Raw genomic sequence first — 25,966 nt, 5'->3', positions numbered from 1 at the left:
GGTGCCTTGTTCTCATAGAGGCACTGTGGTTAGTTAGTGCCTCTCCTGTGCCCAGGAGACTGGCCTTTTGCCTATCCTGGATGGCAATGCTCTCCCTCTGAAACAAGTTCATAGTTTTTGAAGGCTCCTTGAGGCTCAAGTAATCTCAGTGGCTAGGAGTGACTAGGAGTCAAATTCTTGGATAAAGTCAGTGGTGGAACCAGAAGCAGGAATTATGGGGTATACAGATTTAATAAATAAATAAATAAAATTAATGGCAGTCTAACAATGTGGGGGCGGGGCAAGTGACAGCATGCTCCTTGTGGTATGGTGGTGTTCCCCCCTCACCCCGATACAGCCCATGGACAAGGGTTGCCTGATCATGGTGATTCATGCATTGGTAGGACTTGATTACTGCAATGCATCCATATGGGGCTCTCCTTGTGCCTGGGTCTGGAAACAAAATGCTGCAGCTAGACAGCATAAGGATGGACTATGACTATGGACTATGGACTATGACCAACAACTCAAGGGCTCAAAAGCTTGCACTGGCTGCCTGTATGCTACCAGCAAAGTCACACAAAAATATAGCATTTTGCTATTATATCATATGTGTTGCTATATGCTACCAGGTCAGGTTCAAGATTCTTTTTTTAAAAAATAATTTTTATTCATTTTCCAAACAAGTTTTATACAGTCAACAAATTATTTTACACTCATGCTTCAATTTTTGACTTCCCTCAATTTCTCTGTCAATCTTTCGAAAAATTTCTATTTATTAACGCATTTCTAAACATGATATTGCCTTTCCCCACTCCTTTTCCTCTTACTCTCTTTTTTGCAGTATTTCTTACTATTTCACAGAGTCTCTTCAAAACCAACAAGTGTTGTCTGTGTATCACAGGTTCAAGATTCTTATATTAATTTACAAAGCTGTTAAGAACGTGGGTACAGGATATCTTAAGGACCGCCTGATCTCTCATATGTCTGCCTGATCACTGAGGTCTTGGGGGGAGTCCCTTTTGGTGGCTCCTGCTTGGCTTAGATGCACAGCTCCTAACTATTAGAAGCCATGCATTTAGAGTTGTGGGCCCAAGCCTGTCCCTCTTTCCGTCACTGAGATGAGGCAGACACCCTCCTTGCTAACAGGAGACACCTCTCCAGTTTTCTGCCCAGCTTTTAAGACCTGCTGCCTTGCTGGATCTGACTGAGGTCCATCTATCTCCACATTCTTTTGTAATGACAAGCCGGAAGCCTTCACTGCTAGTAAGCAGAACATGCATGTAGTAGTTTTCCAGGCTCAACACAGGTTTTGGAGGTCCTTTTTTCAAGATATCATCTACTCCACCCCAATTTGGTCATTCTATTCCCAGCGTCTCTCTCCATTGCAATGACTGCTTTTCAGAAAAGAGGGTTGTAAAATGGAGAATTATATATGCTGGAAGGCTCTCAGTTTCCACAGAAAAACACTGTCCTATCACTCTCGTTTGGCCTCTGGGCACCTAGGGCCAAGAGCTGACTGGTCCAGCCTCTAGGACCAACCATATTAAACCAATATTCAGAAGTGTTCTGTTTCTATAAATGGAAGAACCATTTAGTCAAAGCTACTATCCACTGACAGATCAACCAACAAGGAATAAGTACATGTCAGAATTATATTACCCTTGCTGGTACCTATCCTGGGAAAATCAGAGGTTCACTATGTCAGGCTCCTATTGGAAGGCTGGACAAACGCTAGAACATTAGCAGTGGCCAAGTTTTTATCGGTGGTTGCAAGAACCAATGATCCCTATCTTTAAGTCTGAACAAAATGCTTGTTTAACCTGGAGGTAGGCTGCCTGAATTGTGCATTGATTTATAATGATTTGTTGGACCGTAATAAAGATAGATAGATAGATGATAGATGATAGATAGATAGATAGATAGATAGATAGATAGATAGATGATAGATAGATAGATAGATAGATAGATAGATAGATGATAGATAGATGATAGATAGATGATAGATAGATGATAGATACATGTCAGAATTCAAGCCCATTGTGGTCCTTGAACCTGGGACTTGAGGGACAGCAAGGAGGACTCCAGCACCCTCCAGGATCCTCCAAATGTCCATATTTTCCAGGGAAAGTCCCAGAATTACAGAAGCCGTCCTGATTTCTGATTTCATCCTGGAATGTCCCACTTTTGTTTAGGACATCCCTATTTTTATTGGAGAAATGTTGGAGGTTATGGAATTATGCAACCTCCAAGCCTAGGAGATAAGTTACTATACAACATTTGTAAAAGGCTGCTGAAGACATTTGAAGGCAGCCCTTTATAGGGAAGTTTTTAATGTTTAATGTTTATATATGTTGGAAGCTGCCCAGAGAGGGCGAGGCAATCCAGTCAGATGAGCAGGGTATTATTATCAATCATTATCATTATCATTATTATTGAACGGGACAGCAAAATATTGGAGAGTACAATGTACCACCACCTTGTACCATCTTATTTTTGGCCTGTTGTTTTTCTACATATACTAACATGTCTGAATTAATTTTGACTCTGGTGTTCCAAGTTATTTAATCATGAAAACTAACCTTGGTAATTTGGAGACGACCCTAAAGGACTTCAAAATAATAAGAATAGTTTCTGCTCCAAAGGGAAGTGGCAGAACATTTTGGTCTCAATTTGTGCAACAAATGTGGCAATTAATTCTGGGAGGCTTTCCCACTGCTATTTTGGAAAGCCATCTGAAGGATCAACATAGTAACTATTCTGGTATCTGAAAGGTAGGCTTAGTTAATTTGCTTCATGTTACAAAGGATTTTCCTGTACCATGCAATAAGAGAGGATTGCATCCTTCCTGCTAAGAATGGCACTGCTACAGAAGTTCTGGTTCATAGGGCAGGTTTTGTTTTTTAAATTCCCTAAAGAGATCTTAGAAATTATGTTGCTGAGGTGTCCATGAAACTTTGGCAGACTTCTCACAGAAGAAAGGAACTCACTGTGTGTATTTGGACTTTGTGAAGCAGTGGGACCAGATGAAGAGTTGTTCTTGAGCATGTCAGAATCCATTAAATGCAAGTCTCCTGATAGCCTGGTAAGGAAGGATTGTATTGCTCATGGTAGGTGAAAGTTCAGCTCATGCTAAAAAATGATAGTAAATACCAACAATGTAGAGCTAAGACGGTGCTTTAAAGGATTGTAAATGACCGTTAGAGATTTTGCTCATTATGAAAGTTCATGCCCAAGTAAAATAAGTGAATTGCAACCTTCAGCCAACAGCATATTTGTTTTTAATGAACTAATTGAAAGCATCCAGCCTTGCTTGGAAATTCTAAGAAACCAAAAAACATGAGATTTATAAATGGAAAATGTAATTTGTACACCCTGTCCCTGCATCCTGGGCTGGCTCAGGGAACTCCTGACCCAGATCCATCCGTCAAGTAATTTGAATGTGAATCTAATGCTTTATTAGGGTTTCTAAAGCCTATATTTACTGCTGCATCTCCTTTTACTTTACTTATTTACTTTTGCATTGCTCTATGTCTTCCCAGCGTTCTCACCACCTCCTCCCACTCCATGACTGCTGCTTATCCACCAGCTACTACTACAGCTGCATTATGAGAAGTGGTCACCTGACCAAAACCCATCTTATTCACTGCCCCCCTGAAGCGGGGTGCAGTTTGGAACTGAGATTCCAAATTGGGCAGTATTGTGCTAAACTGGGTGACAATATATCCAGAGGTGCCCAAATTGGTGCAGTTTGGAACAGTTCAGTCTCTCATTTTAATTCAAAACTGAATCCAGAGGCAGCAGCTTGCAAGAACGATTGGGGAGGGGGCAGTGTTGTGCACGTGACATCTCGTTGACATCCAAATATTGTCTGTGTGATGTCAGGAAATTGGGAGGAGCAGGGGGCACAGCCGAATGTGGCAGCCACACAACTTCAGTGACCAGCAGCTCCTCCTCCTCCTCCTCCTGGCGCCGCCACTGGTGGGAGTCTGCTTCAACCATCCTTCACCACCACAGCAGCAGGAGGAGGAAAAGGAGCCAACCACTGGAGTTGTGACTCGCTTGGCTCTGCACTTGGCCTCTGCATTTTTTGGACACTGAGGCACCCAGCTCCCACCCAAAAAATATTTGGGGGACCCAAAAGGGCTCAGCCCCCAGAAGCTAGCATCCCTGATTGCATCTAACCATTTTAAAATGTAGAACAAAACTTGAGCCTTGCTCTCGGATGCTGTCACGTCAAATTGGAATGATGATATCTTCAGGGGTGTCCAAACTGTACATTTTGTACATATTGGCTTGTTGGGTCATCTGTTGTGCTCTTGTGCTCACCTAGGTCTTTGGATTCCACATAATTCCAAATAAACCATTAGGCTCTAGAAGTCAAAAGTCATTTCATGTTTTGTTTGCAGTGTATGTTCCACATATAACATAAAACTATGGAAGTGGATGTGTCATAGTCATGCATAGATGCCAAGAGGCTTTCTGAAATTATGGCCAGACTAATTCCCACACTGTGTTGTGAGGCATACTAGTAATATACAAAGGAACAGTTGCTGAACCATGCAAAATAGTGATTTGTTACTCTGACATCACCTTCTTCCAATCAGCTTCCAGTGGAAGTGCGTCTGCAGTAGGTATTTGCTTTCAGAGGAGGCACACTCTGAACAGTGATTCATGCAGAAGCTGAAGATGTTCTCCAGTGATGGTGGGTAACTTCTACATATTATAAAAGAGTGATTCTTGTCCCATGTGCCTGACACAACACATGTCTATCTAAGAACCAGGTGGGTGCAAGGCAGCTGATTCCCTATGGGATCCTCTCTTTCCAGACAAGACTGTGTAGAACGGAAGGATCCAAGCCAATTTTAAATAAACAAATCAAATGGTTATAAGTCCTATAGATTTCAGTGAGGGAATTATCAACAATTATCAAATATCTCCTATTAAAATCAGCAAGTCTTAAAGGCGCTAAGTCATTTTGAATGGCATATCAACAGTTTAATATATGAATACAATTCTGATAAAGAATTGTAAAGTTATGGTAGCTCTGTTGAGCAAGGCCCCACAGAGGTTTCTGTTGGTTGCTTTGTCTGGTAAAAATACCAGCAGCCCTATAAAGAATTAAGCAGGGTGCTCAAATGGAGCCTGATAGATTTGTACATCTGTCTCTGTTCTGGCTGCCATACTGCCACACTTGTGACAGATAGTTCTGTGTCTCTAGGGACCCATTCAGAGTAGCAGACAGAAGCAACACAAAGCAAATTTTTAGTAAGGAAGTGGCTATTTATAGGAGCACTAAAAACACTTCATTTATTATTCTTTGAAAAATACCACTGTGAGATTTCTCAGCAGTACCCACTTAAAGTATTAGGGGGATAAAACAGTTTTCTCACTCTTGTGGGTTCAGTCTAATGTTGACCTCCTTGGCATATTTAGTAATACTTATCAGTCAAGGCTCCCATTTGCCTGTGTTTCACAGTCCATTTTTACATATAGTTGCTCACCACCCCAATCTCTGAGCAGTGTGAAATTCCAGGGGTTCCAGAAGGACTTTCCTGCAAAACCTTAAATGCAGGTGGACAGCCCTGTTTGGCTGTTTCCACATGCCCAGCCCCCAGTGTCCCAACAGCACACCCAGTCTTTGTAGATTGAGTGGGGATGTCTGAAGAGGTGAACCCTGGGTGTTTTCCCTGAAGATGCTTTCAATCTTTCATGTGAACAGGTGCCCCAGTCACACAGAGATTTCAAACACATGGAAGATTCTTGAGTGCATTCAGTTCAACATGAAAAAATCCACCATTCAGACTTTCTACTCGCCATGTAGCTTTGGAGGATTGGGGACAGGAGGTCAACTGCTAGTATGTCTGGCTTCATTCCTCTTGTGACATTTTCGTGGTTAACCCTTGAGCAGGGTTAATATACCCTTGTGACCATTTGGATATGTAAATCCTCAGGTTCTGTGCCTGTTCACTTCTCTCTCTCCTCTCAGTTCTGGTAGAAAGGGTGGCGATAGAGAAATGAACTCAGGCTCCCAGCTGCTGCAGGACTCCTGCCTCTTCTGTGGACACCCAAGGACTATCCTTCACATTGAAAGGTTTGTGTTCAGGTCACTTTTAGACGCATCTGGCTACATACTGTGGGAAACAGTATGTTGTGCAGGTCCACATCTTCCTGATATGTGCTCAAGTGCTTGTTGTTTTGCCCTGCTGCTTTCCCCAGGAAAACCAGCTCTCTAAGACTGAATTGGAGCAAATGGCAATTTGAGGTTCCCATGGATTGCCATTTGTTCCAATTCAGAAGTAAAGAGCAGGTTTTCATGGTGAAAGTGTTGGGGGCAAACAAAAAAGCTTGGAGTGGGAGTTTTAAGGTGCATAGAAATGCGGCACAAAAGCCAGCCTGGATGAGCCTAAATGGCAACTGGGGAGGTGTAAGAAGAACTGGGAACTGCTCTGGTGGGACAGAGTTCTCTATGCATAACCAGAGCACTGAACATTGCAAGCAGCGTGTTGGATACCTGTTTTAACTTCCCACCCAGAGTCTGTGACAACTAAAGTGGAATTCTTCAAGCTGTCTATAATACACAATGTAAGCAGATTTGCATGATGAATTATTCTACACTTTTGTTATTTTGCACAATTTATTCTCTTTCTGCTAGCCATAGGGGAAAAGGTAAGGAAGGCTGATGTATCTGAAATCTTATCCAGCCACCCCCAGGCTTCTGAGATTCATAGAATCATAGAATTGTATATTTGGAAGGTACCCCAAGGATCATCTAGTACAACCCTAGATTCCAACACAAATTTGCCCACAAGGATGTATTTGCAAACACAAGGGATAGATATGGCACGTTACCATAATGGTTTAAACTAACAAAAATAGTCAGAATAAGAGAATGAAAGGGGGAAAAAATGGGGCAAGTTTGAATTATTATAGTTTCCCTTTCTGACTGAGGTCACTCACTTTTTTGGGCCAGTATTGACCAATATCAGGCATAGGCAAACTCCAGCCCTCCAGATGTTTGGGACTACAACTCCCATCATCCCTAGCTAACAGGACCAGTGGTCATGGATAATGGGAACTGTAGTCCCAAACATCTGGAGGGCCGGAGTTTACCTATGCCTGACCAATATAGTCAGTGGCAGTCATAAAATGGCTGCCATAAGGGGATCCAGTTTTAATATTGGATCCAGTTTTAATATTGTTTAATATTATTGTACTTTTGTTGGAGGGAAATTATGGCATTAGCTCCTATACCTTCCACTCCGGTTCTCTTAGCGCGCTACTTCCTTCCTTCACCAATATGAACGAACAGAGTTCTTTCAACACCCAGTGACCCAAAATTTATAAGAAAGGAATATCTGAAGATAAAGTGTCAGAGAATTTCACACACAAACCGTGACAAAATGACCTTTCCCAATTTCACTCCCTACATATATAATGGAGAATTTTGGGACTCAATTTTCATTCAGTCTTATAAGCAATTCTTTTTTCCTGAGTGCTCAGGATATCCAGTAAGCAAAGGGTACAATAATAATGCCAGGTTTGGTATCATCTGACACTTGCGTTTCACTCTGTCATTTTTATTTATTTTTTGATAAATAAAATGATAAATAAAAGATTCACAATGATGACCTTTGGTGCAAATCAAACTTTCTATTTTTTTTCTTGGTCAGTCTCAATAGGATTTTTTTTTTTTTTACCTATTAGGGGCACTGAGAAAAGAGACTGTATTGAAATGATAAATAAATTATCAATTATCACCAAGTGCAGAGAGCAACTGTAGCAAAGTAACTCTGAAAAACCTCTTTTCAATGGTGTGGACAAAATAGTAAGACTGAACCAGGGGCAAAGATTCAGGACAAAGGGAATACTTCACACAGCACATAGTTAAACTATGGAATTTGCTATCACAAGAGTTACTGGTGGGCACTAGCAAGGCCATCTTAAGCATATCTGGCATTGTGGTGCGAAGATCCCTCCGGCGGCTCCCCCTTTCCCAAAGTTGCCAACCTTTTTTAGGGAGGACGACGCTGCCGGCAACACGCCCAGCTTTCCTTTGTGGGGCTGGGGGAGGCGGGCAGCAGCTGGAGGGCAGCTCCTCCAGTGGGGAAGAGGCGGAGGCTGGATGCAGCAGCTCCCAGCTCAGTTGGCCGTTTCATGCCGTGGTGGCCACGGCAGGCGAGGGTGGCGAGCAGATGCCGGGAGGCACCACATCCAGCCTCCGCCTCTTCCCTCCAGAACTTGGTGTCCTGGCACCCTGCGCCACTAGCCTCTATGGGTAAGACGCCCCTGGGCACTAGCTTGTGTGGTTTTAAGGGGCTTAAGACACATTCATGGATGACAAGGCTATCCATGGTTAATAGTCATGCTGCCTGCACACCTTCAATATCAGAGCAGTATGCCACTAAATAGCGTTCTGTCCTGCTTGTGAATGCACTCATGTCCTGCTTGTGGTCTTCTCATAGACATCTGGTTGACCATGGTGAGAACAGGCTGCTAGGTTGTGATCATGTTCCATCAGGTATGGTAGGCTCCAATCATTCTTTTCTTTTTGGTGGTGTTGGGGGAGTATTTAGACATGTATATCCCACCTGCGGTCTCAAATGGAACAATTTCATTATATGACAAGCGCAGCTTGGTCCCACAGAAAATACTTATGTTCTTATGCCAGAAGTATCAGAACAAATCACAGAAGCTCTACTCAGTGTCTGGAAAGTTCAGTTTAAAAAGGAACTAATTCTATTGCAAGCTCATCCTGCTCAAAAATAAACTAGTTCCAGTTTGTACTTTCCCAACTATTTTATTCCAAGGTAATCCAAATGAACTTTTTTACTTCATAAAAGGTTTGCCCGGGGGTACAACATTTCCTCCCCAACATGCATAATGTTACAAGCTGTTGTGCTTACGTATAGTGTCCAAAGGTCAAACAAAAACTGTATGCTAAGTAATAAGATATCTGGTCAACAGACTGTCAACATGAAAAGCTATCCCTATTATTGTATTTCCATACTTGAAAAGGCTTTTGGTTTTTTTTTTTAAAAGATATTTATTAGCATTTTCAGAAGTTTTATAAAACACAAAAATCACACAAAAAAGACACAAAAAGCAAAATCAAAAATATAAAAAAGAAAATAATCTAAAAAAACACACAAAAATCACATGTATAACTTCATTCCCTTATATTCGTGAAAATAACTTTCCCGACCTCCTCATACCTCTCTTTACTGCATTCCATTTTCTAACTAATTGTCTTCAACAAATCCTTCCCTTAATTTTGATTAAGTTTTTTAAGGTTTCTTTCCATATTACATAATAATTGCAGCTAGCAACCCCTTAATTTCAGAATCAACATCATCTTAACATTCAACAATTTTACAGTATTTCTTAAGATAATCTTTAAATTTCTTCCAATCTTCTTCCGCAGTCTCTTTCCCCTGATCTCGGATTCTGCTAGTCATCTCTGCCAGTCCCATATAGTCTATAACTTTCATCTGCCATTCTTCCACAGTGGGTAGTTCTTCTGTCTTCCAATATTTTGCAATAAGTATCCTTGCTGCTGTTGTAGCATACATAAAAAAAAGTACTGTCTTTCTTTGACACCAATTGGCCGACCATTCCCAGGAGAAAGGCCTCTGGTTTCTTTAAGAAGGTATATTTAAATACCTTTTTCATTTCATTATAAATCTTCTCCCAGAAAGCCTTAATCCTTGGGCACGTCCACCAAAGGTGAAATAATGTACCTTCAGTCTCTTTACATTTCCAACATTTATTGTCAGACAAGTGGTAAATTTTTGCAAGCTTGACTGGGGTCATGTACCACCTATAAATCATTTTCATAATATTTTCTTTTAAGGCATTACATGCCGTAAATTTTATACCGGTGGTCCATAACCGTTCCCAGCCTTCAAACATAATGTTATGACCAATATCTTGTACCCACTTGATCATAGCTGATTTAACTGTTTCATCCTGTGTATTCCATTCCAACAGCAAGTTGTACATTTTTGACAAGTTTTTAGTTTTGGGTTCTAACAGTTCTGTCTCCAATTTAGATTTCTCCACCTGAAAACCATTTTTCCTATCAGACTTAAACACCTCCATTATTTGATAATAATGAAGCCAATCTCGCACTTTATCTTTCAATTTCTCATAACTCTGCAATTTCAATTTGTCCCCCTCCTGTTCCACAATTTCCCAATATTTCAGCCATTTGGATTCCATATTTAATTTTTTCACAGCCTTTGCCTCCATTGGGGATAACCACCTAGGAGTTTTGTTTTCCAGCAAGTCTTTATACCTGATCCAGACATTATGCAATGCTTTCCTGACAATATGATTTTTAAAAGCTTTATGAGCTTTAACCTTGTCATACCACAAATATGCATGCCACCCAAAGGTATTGTTGAAGGCTTTTGGTGTTTAATTTTACATCATTTTCAGTGCCTTTTTATCCACCAGAGAACTTGCCCCCCTCCAATATACTTGCAGTGGAAGAAGTATTTCTTTCTTTTATTAATTGAAGGTTAGTGGTAGAAATACCCATGTACTGTAACTGCTTTTCCTAGACTGTCATCATATACAATCCCATGGTTGCTGGACCAAGAGCTAACCTGGGACCAAGACTGACAGTTCCCATTCTGGTCTTAAAAGTTGCACAATTATTTCAGTGCTGTTTCTAGGCTAGGTAATTAGCCTTCCCTCCAAACTATCCAATTAATTAATAGCCTGTCCCTGCCAAGAAGTTTTAAAAGGACTCCATTCTTTTTGTAGTTCAAGCCCTGTTTGTTACACCGAAGACCTTGCAGCGAGAAAGCTGCTTTTACGGAGCACTCTTAATAGGAAACAGAAGAACTGATTATTGATCTTCGTCCATAGTGTGGGCAGTTAATTTGGTTAACAAGGCAGTTGCTGCTCTAACAAACACACTGAGGATCATGTCCTTGACTACTTAGTTGGAACTTCTCCTAACCTTTTTAAGAGTTTTGCTAAGAAGATGTTGAACAAACTAAGAAGTGTGATGCATGCAAGTCAAGTCAAAATCCATCTAGTCCACATCTCTGTAACAATAGCAATCCAGCTGCCATTCTCATTTCCATTGGAAGCTCACAAGCAGGGCAGAAGTGTCTTCCCCTGTTGTGTTTTTCTCAGCCTACAGTCCCAAAATCACGGGCAGTTTTTTAAAACTAACATGAGAGAGACTTCTCTTCCATAAGTTCATCTAATCCTTTATAAAAGCCACCCAGGTTAGTGGCCATCACCTCTTGTACCTGTGAGTTCCAAAGCTAAATTATAAGTTTTGTAAAGTATCACTTCCTTTTGTCTCTCCTGAAGCTATTGCCAACTTCACTGAGCAGGAAAATTATATGAGAGGGAGAAAATGTTCTTTTGGCTCTTTTCACACTGTTCATAATTTTATAAACTGCTATCATGTCCCGCTACTTTTCTTGTTTCTAAACAAAAAAATCCCAAATGCTTTATCTTTTCCTCATTAGGAAGGTGCTTCATTTCCCTTGATCATTCAACAATGCAGAATTAGGCTCATCTAACTCCACATGGGACTAGGCTATTAGTTTCCCCTTTCCAGCTCTTTCAGATTCTTTTTTTAAAAATAGCTGTGAATAGCATCCCATCTGTGGCCACACAATGCCTTTATATAATGGCTTTATGATGCTTGCAGTTTTATTTGCTACCTCTTTCCAAACATTTCCTAACATCTAATTTTGCCTTTTCTCTGCTACAGCACAGTTAGCTGATGCTTTTGATAAGCTTTTCTCCAAATCCAAGAAACTCTTTCCTAGGAAGTCACAGCAAACCTAGCAAATGGCACTCAAATCACTTGAAAAATCTACATTTAATATGTTTTCTGCAAATATGCTCAACAGTAACATTCTTTAATAAGATCAACATGGGTTTGCAGACTCAGTCAGAAACACAGGCATCTAGGATGACAGTGCTGAAAGTGCACACTGTCTACATAAAATTTTGAATACTCCCTGAGATTTTTCACACTGTCACTTCTAACATTAATCTGAGCAGCTTTTGCTTTTACTAATAATGCTGCTGAATTTCAAGGCTGAGGTGAGCATTATGGCTCCAGCAGCTCTTTTTGTGCTTGGTCTGGTCTGAAAAAATAAATAAAAGTCTTGTATCCCAGGTGTCAGTAGGAACGGGGGACACTACATTTCCTGAGACTTGTGCAAGGTGTTAGACTTTCTTCTTTGCCTCTGTTCCACTGCTGCCATTGAAGCAGGAAGTGTGGCAGAACCTTCCAAACATGTCCCTCCTTTCCAGCGAGGGTAGAGGAAGGAATTCTATCCCACTGCACTCCCAAGAATGCCAGTGGGGCAAAAGTTTAACTCAGAAGAAACTGAGCTTTCTCCCAAGTTAGAGATAAAGCCATTCACAATATGGGTGAAGCGTCTGCGAAAAGGAGGGCCATTTTTCAATCGACCTGATCAGTAAGTGTTTGGAATTTCAGCAGTAGTATCCATAAAGTTCCTCAACCATTCATATCTCACCTTAGTTTTCACCAATTATTCACCACGGTGGTTAGTATTTTTATTTATTTTATTAAATTTATGCGTTGCGCTCTCTCTTTTACAAACACCTCCCAGAGTGGTTTAGAAAAAGATAAAACAAGAAAATCAAGAAATTGACCTTCCTACTTTAAAACATACATAAGGTAAATACTATAAATAAAAATACCTCACTTTCTAAGCATTTGGGGTGGAATCTACACACATATAAAAACCATTCTGAAAATGCTTTTTTAAAAAGCCTTTTAAAAAATGCATTGAATTTTCCATAAGGCTCACCATCACCATCTAGTGTCACATTGTATATTGCACTTAAAACAGACTGAAAATGTTTTATTTGCAGCTGTATAGCTGAGTCCTGGGTAGGCTTGTCTAAACAAGAATGCTCCTAGCAGGCAATGAGAGGAGTATGGTGGAGATGCCTTCTTGATCTCAAGACTCAGGGAGTTCCAAAGTGCAGATGCTACCCCACAAATAATTGAGTTCTTACAACTGCAGAATGGATATTATGTGGTACCTGTATTTAAATTATTTAGCTAAACATCTGCTTTAATCTATTTGTTTTGACCAAGAAGAGTGTAACTCCTTGACCACACTACCTTCGTGTCGGAATGAGAACTGTGCCCATTTTAAATCCCAGCAGCTGTTGCAGAAGTCAGCCTTTCCTATTACTTTAATTCATCTCTGCTAATTATAATCTCCAGCTATTCCTGTGAATGACGAAGTCAAAGGAGAAGAGTAATAATTAGCCAAGGGTTTTTCAGATTAATTTGTAGGAAAGTGAGAAATTAAATATTTTCTCTTCCCAGCAAAGTTCTTTGATCTGTAACAATGCTGACGTCTATGAATCAGCGCTTGGAACAAACATTGCAAGCCATGCAAGTGTAGAATGAATGACACCATTGTGCAAGCCAGCTGCTCCTTCATTCCTCAAAAGAAAAGGGGAAAAAACAGTATTACCTTGTGAATATCGCTGTACTACCCTACATATATTCTTCAAGGAGAATCTAAATGCTCAGTCTGAGAATTGATGGCATGTGGAGAGGGGGTGGGAGGAGGGATGGTCTCAATGGCAAAGCCCATGCCGGTCCCAGCTTCATTCTCTGGCAGCTCCAGTGATCTTCTTCTGAGATTTTCCTCCAGATCTTCCTCTGAGGCAGAGAAGGATCACTACTAGTCAGAAAAGACAGTATTGGCGGAGGGTGGGTGGGTAGGGAGAGAGGTCTAAATTGCTATAAGGCAGTTTCATCTGTTCCTGTGTGTGGCTTTTGCTCACATGGTCTGGAGGGTGGTCTCTAATATAACAGCTGCAGTAAATCAGGGGTCAGCAACCTTTTTCAGCCATGGGCTGGTCCACCGTCCCTCAGACCATGTGGTGGGCCGGACTATATTTTGAAAAAATAAATAAATGAACGAATTCCTATGCCCCACAAATAACCCAGAAGTGCATTTTAAATAAAAGGACACATTCTACTCCTGTAAAAACACGCTGACTGTCCGCAGGCCAGATTGAGAAGGTGATTGGGCCCACAGGCCTTAGGTTGCCTACCCCTGCAGTAAATGAACATGTGAAGCAGCTTTAAAACTAGTTGTCTTCAACAGTACCTGCCTGAGGTATAGTGAGGGATGGCAGGCGTTTGAGCAGGGTACCCTCAGGGTCCCACACCAGTCACTCTCAACTTGCCTCTGAACTCTCTCCCTACTGCTGCCGAGAGGGAAATGTCAGGTGAGTGGACAGGTGGCTGCATCGCTTGCTCCTTCTCCATACCACTTGTTTCTGTTCTGCTTCCGATCTCTTGGGTGACAATGGCAAAAGGAGTGGTGAAAGAACTGAGGGCTGTAGTAGGGGAAGAGTAGACCCCTGCTGGTGTGTGGACCTTGGCAGGTGCCCCCAGTAATGCTTACACCTGACTCTTCACACATTCATTGGAATTTGTGGACACTGGACTGGGTGAGTGGGAGTGCGATCATGTTTGCTCCATGTGTTGAGCAAATGGCATGAAGAAAACCTGATATACATTAGAGCTCAGTTGGAAGAGCATGAAACTCTTAATCTCAAGGTTGTGAGTTTGAGCCCCATGTTGGGCAAAACATTCCTGCATTGAAAGGGCTTGAACTAAATGACCCTCATGTTGCCTTCCAACTTTACAATTAAATTATTCTATGATTCTACATCCAATTTAATAGTCCTATGGCTTTATCCCGCTTGTCCGGGGTATCAAATTTGTGAAGGGAGACCCTTGTTCACATTGAACAAGCTTAGTTCACATTTCAAGCTATTTCCTGAATGCATGCAGTTTCAGAGCCAAGGCCCATAGGTGAAGCATGATTTTCATGTGAACAGGGTCATTATGGCATTGGTTCGTTTAGCCCATTATTGTCTCCTCTGAATGGTTGTAGATATCCAAAACCTCACAAGTCTTGTCACCTAAAATCTCGAGCTGGATATGCTACAGCCTGAATATCTAGGATCTTAATGTTGGGAAGCATGTCTTCTATTGATAACCTAAAGTTTCCCAATCATCCCATTGTTCTTATTCTAAACTCATGAGCTGAAACCACTGAAGCACATGTTCCAGGTCAACTTTTTTTTTAAAAAAGAGACATAATTTCTATGCCTCTCTCAATATGGAAGGTATTGCATCATGCATCTCAAGGGTTTTATGTCAAGCGCAACAACCAACTGCATGCTTAATGCACTGTTTTGGGGCCTTTGACTAATCAAGCCTGAGAGAGCAGCAGGTCTCACACCATGGACATCATTTTTGTTGGCAGTTGTAGCAACCAGAGTTACAGCCAGGTCAGCCTCTAGTTATATTAACTCAGAAGCCACCCACTTAATCAATATAGCCATTCAACTATACTTTTTAAAAGGTCATAATTAGATGGTTTGTTGCCAAGACCATTCCCAGGAATTAGAAGTAACAATTAAAAATTTGTGGATGTTTATGCCACTGGTAATAAGAACTAGTGATGATATACAGTGGTACCTCGCAAGACGAAATTAATTCGTTCTGCGAGTTTTTTCATCTTGCAAATTTTTCATCTTGCGAAGCACGGATTCCCATAGGAATGCATTGAAAATCAAACTTGCAAGACATTTTCGTCTTGCGAAGCAAGCCCATAGGGAAATTCGTCTTGCGAAGCAACTCAAAAAATGAAAAACTCTTTCGTCTTGCGAGTTTTTCGTCTTAGGAGGCATTCGTCTTGCGAGGTACCACTGTAAAGCAATTTTAATGGGACCTCTGTATACTATGAAACTATGCTGGAAGATTATTGTAATGCTCTTCAGGTGTCATGTCTTGATTGTTTTGGATGTGCATTTATGTTCTTTGCACAAGTGTTTCTTACCAGTGAGCATGTCACGAATGAATCCTGAAAGGTATTGTACCATTGAAAATCAGCCACTGTGACTTTGAAAAGCTTTGGCATGGCAAAATCACACCTGATATAAGAAAGGAATTGTAAGGAAGTGGCCTATCTATGCAAATGCCAGAATCACCGGCTGAATTTTGGTTATCTGGGTCCACGTGTGGCTGTGAGGGGCAAAAGGAGGTACAGGCTGACCACTGGGGCTTCCTGATGGTAAAGTAGCAGCATAAATTAGCAGCTATTTTGATGAGCTGTGGTCTCTTCTAGGTGTTCTTCCCCTCTGCATCTAATAAAACACTACTTCGAGTTTTTGTATCATCTCAGAAAGGGCACATTTCGAATAGGCTGGCCCACATATTCTGCTGGGAGCCATCCCATGTTGAAAAAACTAGTCATCATAAAACCAAGCATTGTGCATGCATGTGTTTGTTGTTGGCAACCGCCTTAAGCAATTATAAAATAAAGTGATGCACTTATGTGAGTAAGCCCTTTAGACCAGTATTGAAACAACAGCCCCATACTGTCTCAAACAACATTTAAGTGTGATTCCTCTGTTCTTGCTCAGCTTCACTGTCTGTCATTTGAAGGATAGAGAAATTGGGGGCTCAGTGATGTCATGCAGAGGGAAAAGGGCCCTAGTCAGACTGCTGTTGCAGCTGGCTGCTGTGTATTTACCACTAGGCCCACTTTGGGGCTTGATAAATTGTGCAGGAAAGGAAAGTTCACAGCAATGAATGGATTCCAGGGCTAGCACTCCAGTGTGTGTTCAAGTACAATACCTTGTCCCTTGCGAAGAAGAAGAAATAGCGAGGAGAGAGATCAGAGGGGTGATCTGAGGAAGGTAAAATGCATTAATTAGAGAGGTAGGAAGATGTGACATGGTCAGAAAGAAAAGAAAATCCTATCAAATATTGAACTGGTATCTTTCTTTAGGGATTACTGAACCAGCCATTTCCCTATTATCCTCAGCAGTTGTGAGACAACATGTTTGATGTTTTGTGTTTCTCAGTAGGAAGAATACTACCATACAGACTTTTTTCTGATAGAACACAAGAAAAGGATGCCAACCCTCTAGCAGTTCATAGGTTTCCTCCTTGTTTAAGGTATGACAAAAGGCTGCCAGCCCTCAAGAAGTTAACAGAAATCAAGTTAGAAGCATTAGCCTGCAATGCACTGTGTGAGTCATTGAGACAGCCAACAGGAGCATCTGGGTAGCTGCTGATACTCTTTTTAAAGTCAAGGAGATAGTTATTAATCACTAAATGAGATTATGGGTCTTTTAAAAAGAAAAGCTCTCAAAACAATGAGTGAGATTATTCAAATGAGAAAAGAAAATAGAAGTATTGTGAAAGCCTCTTACCTCTGCAACATCAGCTTCACAAACTTGTGGTGTGCCCATAAAGCCTAAATCTAAATTCACCTGATGCAGCTGCAAAGTACTTGGGTTCAGGGGCAACAACTGATGAAAAACAGTATGGAACCTTGATTGCTTCAAAACTGGGAAAAGAGTCCTCCTCTTCTTTTCTGGGAGAGCGTTTGAAAGAGCTATGTCAATAGCAGCAAAATTAGGAACTTTTAGGACTGGCAAATGAAAGAGAACCTTGTCTTTTTTAAAAAAAATAATTTTTATTATTAACTGACCAATCAAATCACATCACATAAATTCCAAATTACAATGCCGAATTTTAAATTTTTGTTGGGGGTACCCATATTTCAAGTTCTGAAGGGGATTCCAATCATCTTCTTGCTGCTGCATTAATGTCCACAAATCTGTCCAAATAATGTTCACAGTTCTATTCAGTCCTATCTTGCTGTTTCCACATCTCCTCTTGTTATTTTCATATATTTTTCTTTTTTATTTGTGATCTCTTTTGATAATCTCCTTAAGCAGGTAAACACAAATTGTAAACCTGTGTGAATTTTTCCGTTCGTCCAATAACCTTATCAAGATGTTTTCCATGTATCATCACTTCCATAAATAAAAGCACTCTTTCCATCATTATTCTTCGCAAATCTGTCGCCTTCTTTTGTCCTCTGAAGAGGTACGCCCGCTGTATGAAAACAAATGCATTCCTTCTCCCAGACATAAGTCTTTCGACAGAACTTGCCAAAATGGTGACGCTGTTTTTTACTGCGTCATCCCAAAGCTCTTGTACTTTCCACGATCTCCTTGAAACACTCTTTTGGTTAAAAATTATCTCCGCACAGTCTTAAATCATACAGCTTAGGTCATTTCTGACTTGGGGGGGGGGGATTATTGGTTAATCACATAAGAGAAAGAAAGGAAAGTTTCCCCCTCCCATCCAGTCCCGTTGCCGACATACCGAGCCTTGGTGTGTCTTCTCATGATTTATTCCTGTTTATCCGACCCGTCTTCTTTATCAGAGATCTCTTCAATTAGCAGTCTTTACTCCCCATTCTTCCTTGAAATATGTGTATTTGCTTCTTTCTAATTGTTTCTTTTGAAGTTGCTACAGCTAGTGGCGCGAATCAGAGACAGCGTCCAGGAGAACCGAAGTCCACACAAGGGCTTTCTGCCTAGTGCCCCCACCCCCTCAAATTCAGCAGGCAAGGGCAGTCCCCCCCATCTCCTTGGGGGGGGGGCAGGGAGGCTGCATACTCCCATCACAGCCTCTTAATTACCTCGTGTGGGTCGGAGTAATGTTATTGTCGGCCATCTTCCAATGCGCCCCTAGTGCCCCCCCGAAAGAGAACCTTGTCAATTGAGTAATGCCAGAGTAACATAAGAATCCTTGAACATAAAATAGTTGACTTTTTAACAAACATATATCATTTACCTCTAAAATCGTCCTCCCTGCAAGCAGATTGTAAGATGGCCAATGCAATATGTTGTTGTTGTTGTTTTAAAATGAACCAGGGGAGACCTCTCAGCCTAGCTACTGACCTTAGTACACTGGTATAAATAATTATTAAGGCTACAATAGTTAAATGTATTGAATACTGTAATTCCTCTTGAGAGGTTGCTGCTCAGCAAAACATCTGGGGATATATTTTTGAGGGTTGGGGTAGCTAATAGATTGCCCTGGCAGGTACAATTCGGGACTCTGTGACAGCACTGAAATAACTAGGCAGGATACAGGATTGGCCAAATCTTTATCAACTGCAGTAGAAAGTGTGGTTCGCATGGCAGTATGGCAGGGATCTCACTCCACATTCCAACCATCCTTAGTTCTCCTTCAGAGTAGAGAAAAACCCAACAGCCACCATGGGAGTCACCTAGTGCTGAGCCTTGGCCTCAAAAATGACAGGAGTGAGAAATTTCAGCTTTGCGTGTGCCCCAAACTGACCGTAGGGCATGCCATAGCCAATCTCTCTCTCTCTCTCTCTCTCTCTCTCTCTCTCTCTCTCTCTCTCTCCCGGCACCTTTATTATGCTGATCCTTCCCAATGCCATTTCCACTAGTATACGTAGGCCTTAAGTCCCCAAGGGAAAGGTGAAAAAACCCTAGCCAAGGGGCCAGATAAGCTTGGGAGAACAAAATCCTTTTTGGCCCTGTCAACCAGCAACTCAAATAACCCAGTGAGGCTGTAATGTAACACCAAGGGTGGGCAAAATGGCCCTTTAAGATCTCACCCTTCATGCCCCTTGTGAGATCCTGCGAGACCTTGAGAGAGGTCATGGGCCTTCCTGACTGCTCTTTCGGGCCCTTGCCACCGGCCAAAATCACCCTGCACACACAGGTGCCCAGAGCATAGCTTATACTGCTTAGATTTGATCCTCTAGCTAGACCTAAGGACAGACTGCAGATAGAGGATTCCAGCATGGTTCAGCTACTGTATGAGGCCTGACAGCTATTTGTTTTGTATTTAATTTATTAAAGTATTTATATCCCACTTTTCAGGACAAGTGTCCTCACAAGGTGACATACAAAGCCAGTCTCAAAACATACACAGAGAAACAATAATTTGCTATGGCACGTCAGAGAATGTAATGGCTCACCAGTGAAGGGGTAAGACCGTTGTTCTGCAGCTGTTGTGATGCATCTCTCAAGACACAGCAATGGTAGGGCAGTGGGACCTCCCAAACGCAGAGGTCCAGTAAGGCTGAGTGGACCAGGAGCATTAGAAGAGGGCCAAGAATCTTTACTGTTCTTCTCTTGTCCTTCAACCCTGCAGAATATAAGTGATATTTAAACTATGGAACACAGTCACTTTTGCATGGTGGCTGAATAAACAGATTATACTGCATTCCATAAAAGCAAAATAATATCTTCTTGGATTCTGAACAGAAGGAAGGTTTAAACTTTGATGCAAAGGGTTGCATAATGATGACCTGTGTGCATGTATGCTGCATAAATAATATAGTAATAAGGTAGCATGTCCTGAAGTTTGTAAAGCAAGCCCACAAAAAACACAGGACATTTTTAGTAATTTAAAGACATGCATAAGCTGTTTGACTAATTTCATTCAAACATATTTTGAGATGTGTTAAGAGCACTCTCATTTCCACTTTGTATTTTCTGAAAAATGTTAACAATCTCCCAAGGAACATATAAACCACAGAATTGAATTCTAATGTCCCTGAGCCATGCTCCCCACTGCCCCAAGACAAGGCAAAACCCTATTTTAGGTCTGGCAGCATATCTGCCACTATCATTATTCCTAATTATTCTTGACATTTTGTCCATTATACCGTCAAGTTCCTCGGAGGATAGAAATAATCATCCAAAAGTGGAGCCTGGTTAATTATCTACATTGTCTGTGAAAGCCGGTGGTGTAATGGCTGAAACATCAATTACTGCAATTGGTGGTGTGTACTGACAGAAGAAATAGATCTTTGAAATCACCCCTACCACCGAATCATGGACATTTCTATCCTCACTCCTTCCTTGCCAACTTTGTGTCAGTGAACCTCATTTGTTAGCAGTAGAAAATGATAAGGGATGTTTAAAAAGGCAGTACTTGTGTGAAATACAAGATGAATGCCTCTAGGGCAATACATATAAGCGTGCCCTTCGCAGGTCATCCAAATATTTATATATTGCAACAAGCTAGCAGCTATTTTTATGGTAGCAAGAAGCAGTAAAGGGAAATATATTTGTGGGATATGATTTGGGACAGAGGTATACGCGCTGAGATTTTTTTAAAAAAGCATTCACTGTGATTGTTAGCATAATTATATTTTATGTCTCTAGTAGCTATTGTAATACAGTATGCATATGCAAAAGGGTGGTGTCTATTAGTATACATTTTTTCGCTCTATAAGACGCACCCGGCCATAAGCCGCACCTAGTTTTTAGAGAAGGAAACAAGAAAAAAAATATTCTGAATCAAATGTTGTTGAAGAGGCCAAAGCAATGCAAAGCCTCTTCAGCGCAGTGGGAGGAACGCTTCCGCTGCGCTAAAGAGGCTTCACGGGGCTACCCTGAAGCCAGAACAGCAAGAGGGATTGCTGCGCGGCAATCCCTCTTGCTGTTCTGGCTTCAGTGAAAGCAACGGGCTGCCCTTCGTCTCTTCCCCACCTCCTGGAAAAGCGAGCAAGAGCCGCACACGGGCTCTTCTCTGCACTCGCTTTAAAGAGCCGAGCCAAGCTTGCGGACGGAGCCGAGGAGGGAGAAGGGCAGCCCGTCAGTCCCTTCTCCCTCCTCAGGGAAAAGTCCAACACATGCTCCGTCGGCTCTTTAAAGGGAGCGCTGAGCAGAACCTCCCGCCTGCATTCGCCCCATAAGACGCACACACATTTCCCCTTCCTTTTTAGGAGGGAAAAAGTGTGTCTTATAGAACGAAAAATACGGTATGTGTGTGGGCATGGTACCATCATTGTGATGAGGCCCGTGATATAACATGCAGAAAGCCCTTGGAAAAGGTAGCGTTTAGTTGCCTTCCTGGGAGCGTGGGAGGCCACCTTCACTTTCAGGTGGTCAGAGAAGATCCATCCTGTAGAGACCACAAATTCCAACTATATTACCACCATTTTCAGGAAGTTCTGATCACCAAGTGTTTTTTTCTTAGAGGGCCAACAAGGCCTGTTTTCTTGACAGTGAGTAGTCAATTTCCATCCCAGGTGGTCATTATAAGAGCCTTGTAACATTTAGAATTGTGTCGCTTGTTTTCCTCTCCCTTCTGAATCCCCTTCTCCTTGTGTCCTTTCAATTTATGAGCCTGCAGGCAGGGACTCTGTTACTTTCAGGTGCAGCACAGTGCTGTCCTATCACCGGCAATGAGGTATGATTCAAATTCCATCCTTCCCTTGACTTCAGACCCCAAAATGTCTTGAGGCAGTTTACCCATTCAGCTGCAAGCCATCAAATGTTGCATATTTAAAAAAGGTAAAGGAACCCCTGACTGTTAGGTCCAGTCGCAGATGACTCTGGGGTTGTGTGCTCATCTCGCTTTATTGGCCAAGGGAGCCGGCGTACAGCTTCCAGGTCATGTGGCCAGCATGACTAAGCCGCTTCTGGCAAACCAGAGCAGTGCACGGAAACGCCGTTTACCTTCCTGCCGGAGCAGTACCTATTTATCTACTTGCACTTGTGCTTTAAACAACGATAAATTATGTGATGGACATGCATATGAGAAACAGAGTCCAACCTAGCAAACACATATCTTCCTTTGCATTGTTTCCCGTATAGATTATAGATTGTTCTAAAAAGCCTTAGGACATTTCAGAAGACAAACACCTTGAATAGTTTTAAGCTGAGTCTAGTTCTCACCAAGATAGTAAAGACATGTTGGGGCTGTACCATTTCAGTCTGTAGTTTGGGCTCCTCTATTCCGAATAAATTCACTGCACATTAAAAAATAAAAACATAACCCTAACATGCCAGGTCAATTGAGAACCCTTGTTTGTTTGTTTTTAGCCTTCTTTCGGCACTATTACAAGAAGAAGAAACATGGGTAGAGTGGGACTTCAGTGATATACATGTTGCTCCCCCAGGGATGCATGACTTTCACCAGCTTCTTCCATGATTACAGTGAATCTCTGTAGTGAGGAAGGTCCAGGCAGAAGTTCACAATAATCGTATACAGAGCCACTGGGCTGCCGGGTGGGGCAAAATGGGCACACACACCCCACCCCAGTCTTCCTGTGTTCCTTCTTCTGGTGATAATGCCTGAAGAAGGCTTGTGTGTAGCTGGTTTGTTTGTTTAGAATATTCCTTACCTTCAATCTGAAGTTTTACAGTCTAATACACAGTTCTATCACTTCAGTGAGAACTAACCCTTGGTATATATGAAATCTTCAATGGCATAGATCATATTAGTGTTTTCAGTCCACCACACACAACAGCATAAACAGCCATAAAAGGATATAGAGAGAGCTGAAACAGACTCATTATTATTGAAAGCCAATTCAGCAGTGTAAGTCCATGGGGTCATAAAAGTTGCACAATGCATCTTGTATATCAAGGTAGGAGTGCACAGAAAATAAAGTGAGAAAAAAGAATGGGTCTGCAGCAATAATATAAGAAATGAACAGAAGAAACAAAAGCTGGTGCTTCCTACACTGGAAATGAGTAGAAGAGTATTCCGTAATTCGAACATTTAGGATAGTGTCCTGTAATTATAATTCTGAGCAACAGCACTAGGCTGTAGATGTCTTGTGGCAACTGTTCCACACAGCTGTAACTTAAAGAGCAGCTCAGCATATGACTTTCATCGAAAGGAGAGTTTCTTCCCTCCCGTCTAGGGACATGGAACCCCACCATGGGCTGTATGTCAGGGCTAATAGATGGAACAGTCACTGTGCAAGTGGTTTTCAAATCATCTCCACATACCAATTGCAAGAATGCCATATCTATAGAATGCAATCACAAGTAATGTTGGTTTGATGTTTGTAGGGGTGTGTGCAGCTCCTCACCCCCTGAGAAATTTTGCCTGTGTTACTGGATTTCCCTTAATTTCCCAGGGAATGTTCTACACATATTCTGCTAGCACAGACGCCTCCAAATGTACTTCCAATAGCATTAAGTAACATGACTGGATAGCGTAAGAGTATGTGACCTTCCCTGGGTAAACGTTGCTAATTTTCTTCAATGACATCTGGCTTCCCTCAAAATCCCAACAAATGTTTCATTTTAGCAAAACTTTCTCAGTATACATAGAGTTTTGCTTCAGGCAAAAATCTTTAAACATAGAAGCATTTTCCTGGATTACTACCACAAAGAAAACAAACATTTGTGGTTTGTATTAAGCAGTGTTTCAACACACACACACACACACACATTATTAAAGGAATTAATAGAAGTAAGTGAATCAACACACATGGCCATCTAAAGAAAGGGGGTGTTTGTCTGGAGACTATTAAGTCCAGAATCTAAAATTACCTGACTAAAAGGTTTAGTGATACGAATTGGTTGGAAGTAAACATTAAAGACTTTTGTTTTTTCAGTTTTTTTAAAAAAATTGCTAAAGAGCTATCTTTATTTCTTTTTTAACATCCATAAATGTTTTAATCTGGTATTGAGAAAATGTATTCCCTTTGCAGATTTACTAGTTTAAAAAATAGAGTTGTAGAGTGTGTTGCATTGAGTGAATAATTAATTTGATCTGAAGCTGCTTTGTTATTGCCTCTTACATATTAATAGTTTACCTTTGATGGCGAGGATGACAAGACTGTGTGGTACCATCCTGCAGACTTTGCTACTGACAGGTGAGTGCTCTGTTCTGCTGCAAGACACATATCCTTTGTAGTCTGAGCTTTCTGTTTGTAGTTGTCAACTAAATCCAGTGTTTGTTTGCCACAAATAATTTGATAGATTCCACATCTGTGGAAATGGGGGGGGGGGACTTGTATCTGAGGGGAAAAACCACATAACATGTTTACTATTTCTGTTTGAACTTAATTAGAGTATACTATATTTTGTGAGGGATCATGTTATGCCACAGAGTAAAATGAATAATAATGAAAAGAGAAGGATTTGGGATGCATACAATTTGTCTGGCAAAAGCAACAAATGTATAAATTGTGCATATTTATTGTAGGAAGAGCCGTCCAATGGGAAGATGTGGTTGAGCTGAAACTATTCAGAGGGTTGTGGTGGTTACTCTGCAAACATCATTGGCAGTGTTGAAATTGTGAAATTGCAGAACTGCTTGATCGTCTCTTAATTTCACTCATAACTGACTTCCCTTACTAGAATTAATACTATTACAAAGTGAAATCTTATTAGCTATGTAGCATTATGACAGCATCCTGCTTACCAAATGGCCTGAAATTGGCTAGGGTTGCTTATACAGTCACTGGAATGGGGAAAGTATGAGGGAAGAAAGAGCTGCCTGGGGAAACAGTGATGCTACACAGGATAGCAAAAGGTAAAGGTTTTGCTAGCTGATGACACTCACCCAGTGAGCATTGGTGGGCTTTGATGGGTGGCACCTACTAGTTGGTAGACACCTCAACCACAGGTGTCTGTGGTTTTTAACCGGCTGACAGAAAGATGATGTGTGTGTGTGTGTTTGTGTGTATACATACACTGCAGTAATATACTAAGGATGATTTGCTAACTAGCACTGTCTGTCTGGGGGCTGGTTGCTAAAAGTTAATCTTGTGTATGTATAACTGAGAGGTGACAGACCCTCATAAATTTCTAGTGCTTTCTCCTCACAATGGATCTGTTGTTGTAATAGCTTGTCCCATACCATAATGGGACATAATGTGTGTGTGCATAATATAATATGATATTGTTGCACGCCATCCCAATCTCTGAGTGGCACAAGATTCCTGGGGTTCCAGGTGCTCACCCAGGGTTCATGTTTCCTTTTGGAATGAGGCACAATGGAAACCATGGTGTCTTTATCATATATGGTTTATTTACACACATATAAAACCTGAACCATTGATTGAGGGGTTCACAGCATCAACACCCCCAAAGGGTCTTGTTTCTCCCATAGCCGCAGCCTTGGATTCAAACAGAAATCTATCATTGCTCCCAAACGGTGCTCTGACTCTCTCCCCAGCTTGTTGCTTTACTTCTATGTCACATCACTGACACTTTCAACTCTAAACTCAGGCTTTGTCCTTCTATCTCTGAGCTTCAGAGGCACCAGCTTCTCAAGATGATCGAGGGGGCTTGACACAACATCCTGACATCACTGCTCTGGTTTGCCAGAAGTGGCTTA

The 25,966-nt window shown here is 41.4% G+C and overlaps 2 protein-coding genes across 2 annotated transcripts in view; one reads left to right on the top strand and one right to left on the bottom strand.

The window, feature by feature from the left end:
• LOC310842696 (uncharacterized protein) overlaps nt 1-25,966 on the top strand; it is a 1,538,459-nt gene that overhangs the window by 963,101 nt on the left and 549,392 nt on the right. The window lies entirely within an intron of this gene.
• On the bottom strand, nt 12,574-24,490 carry LOC310844092 (uncharacterized protein). The gene is made up of 5 exons (XM_083737893.1): nt 24,438-24,490; nt 19,865-20,017; nt 17,248-17,432; nt 16,667-16,719; nt 12,574-13,666 (listed from the first exon to the last, which is right to left on the bottom strand). The coding sequence occupies exons 1-5, from the start codon at nt 24,472-24,474 to the stop codon at nt 13,612-13,614; spliced, it is 483 nt and encodes a 160-aa protein (XP_083594019.1). The 5' UTR covers nt 24,475-24,490; the 3' UTR covers nt 12,574-13,611.

Source organism: Podarcis gaigeae (genome assembly GCF_964106915.1).
Source record: "Podarcis gaigeae genome assembly, chromosome: 4".
Classification (NCBI taxonomy): domain Eukaryota; kingdom Metazoa; phylum Chordata; class Lepidosauria; order Squamata; family Lacertidae; genus Podarcis; species Podarcis gaigeae.
This window is presented reverse-complemented; position numbering and strand designations above follow the sequence as displayed.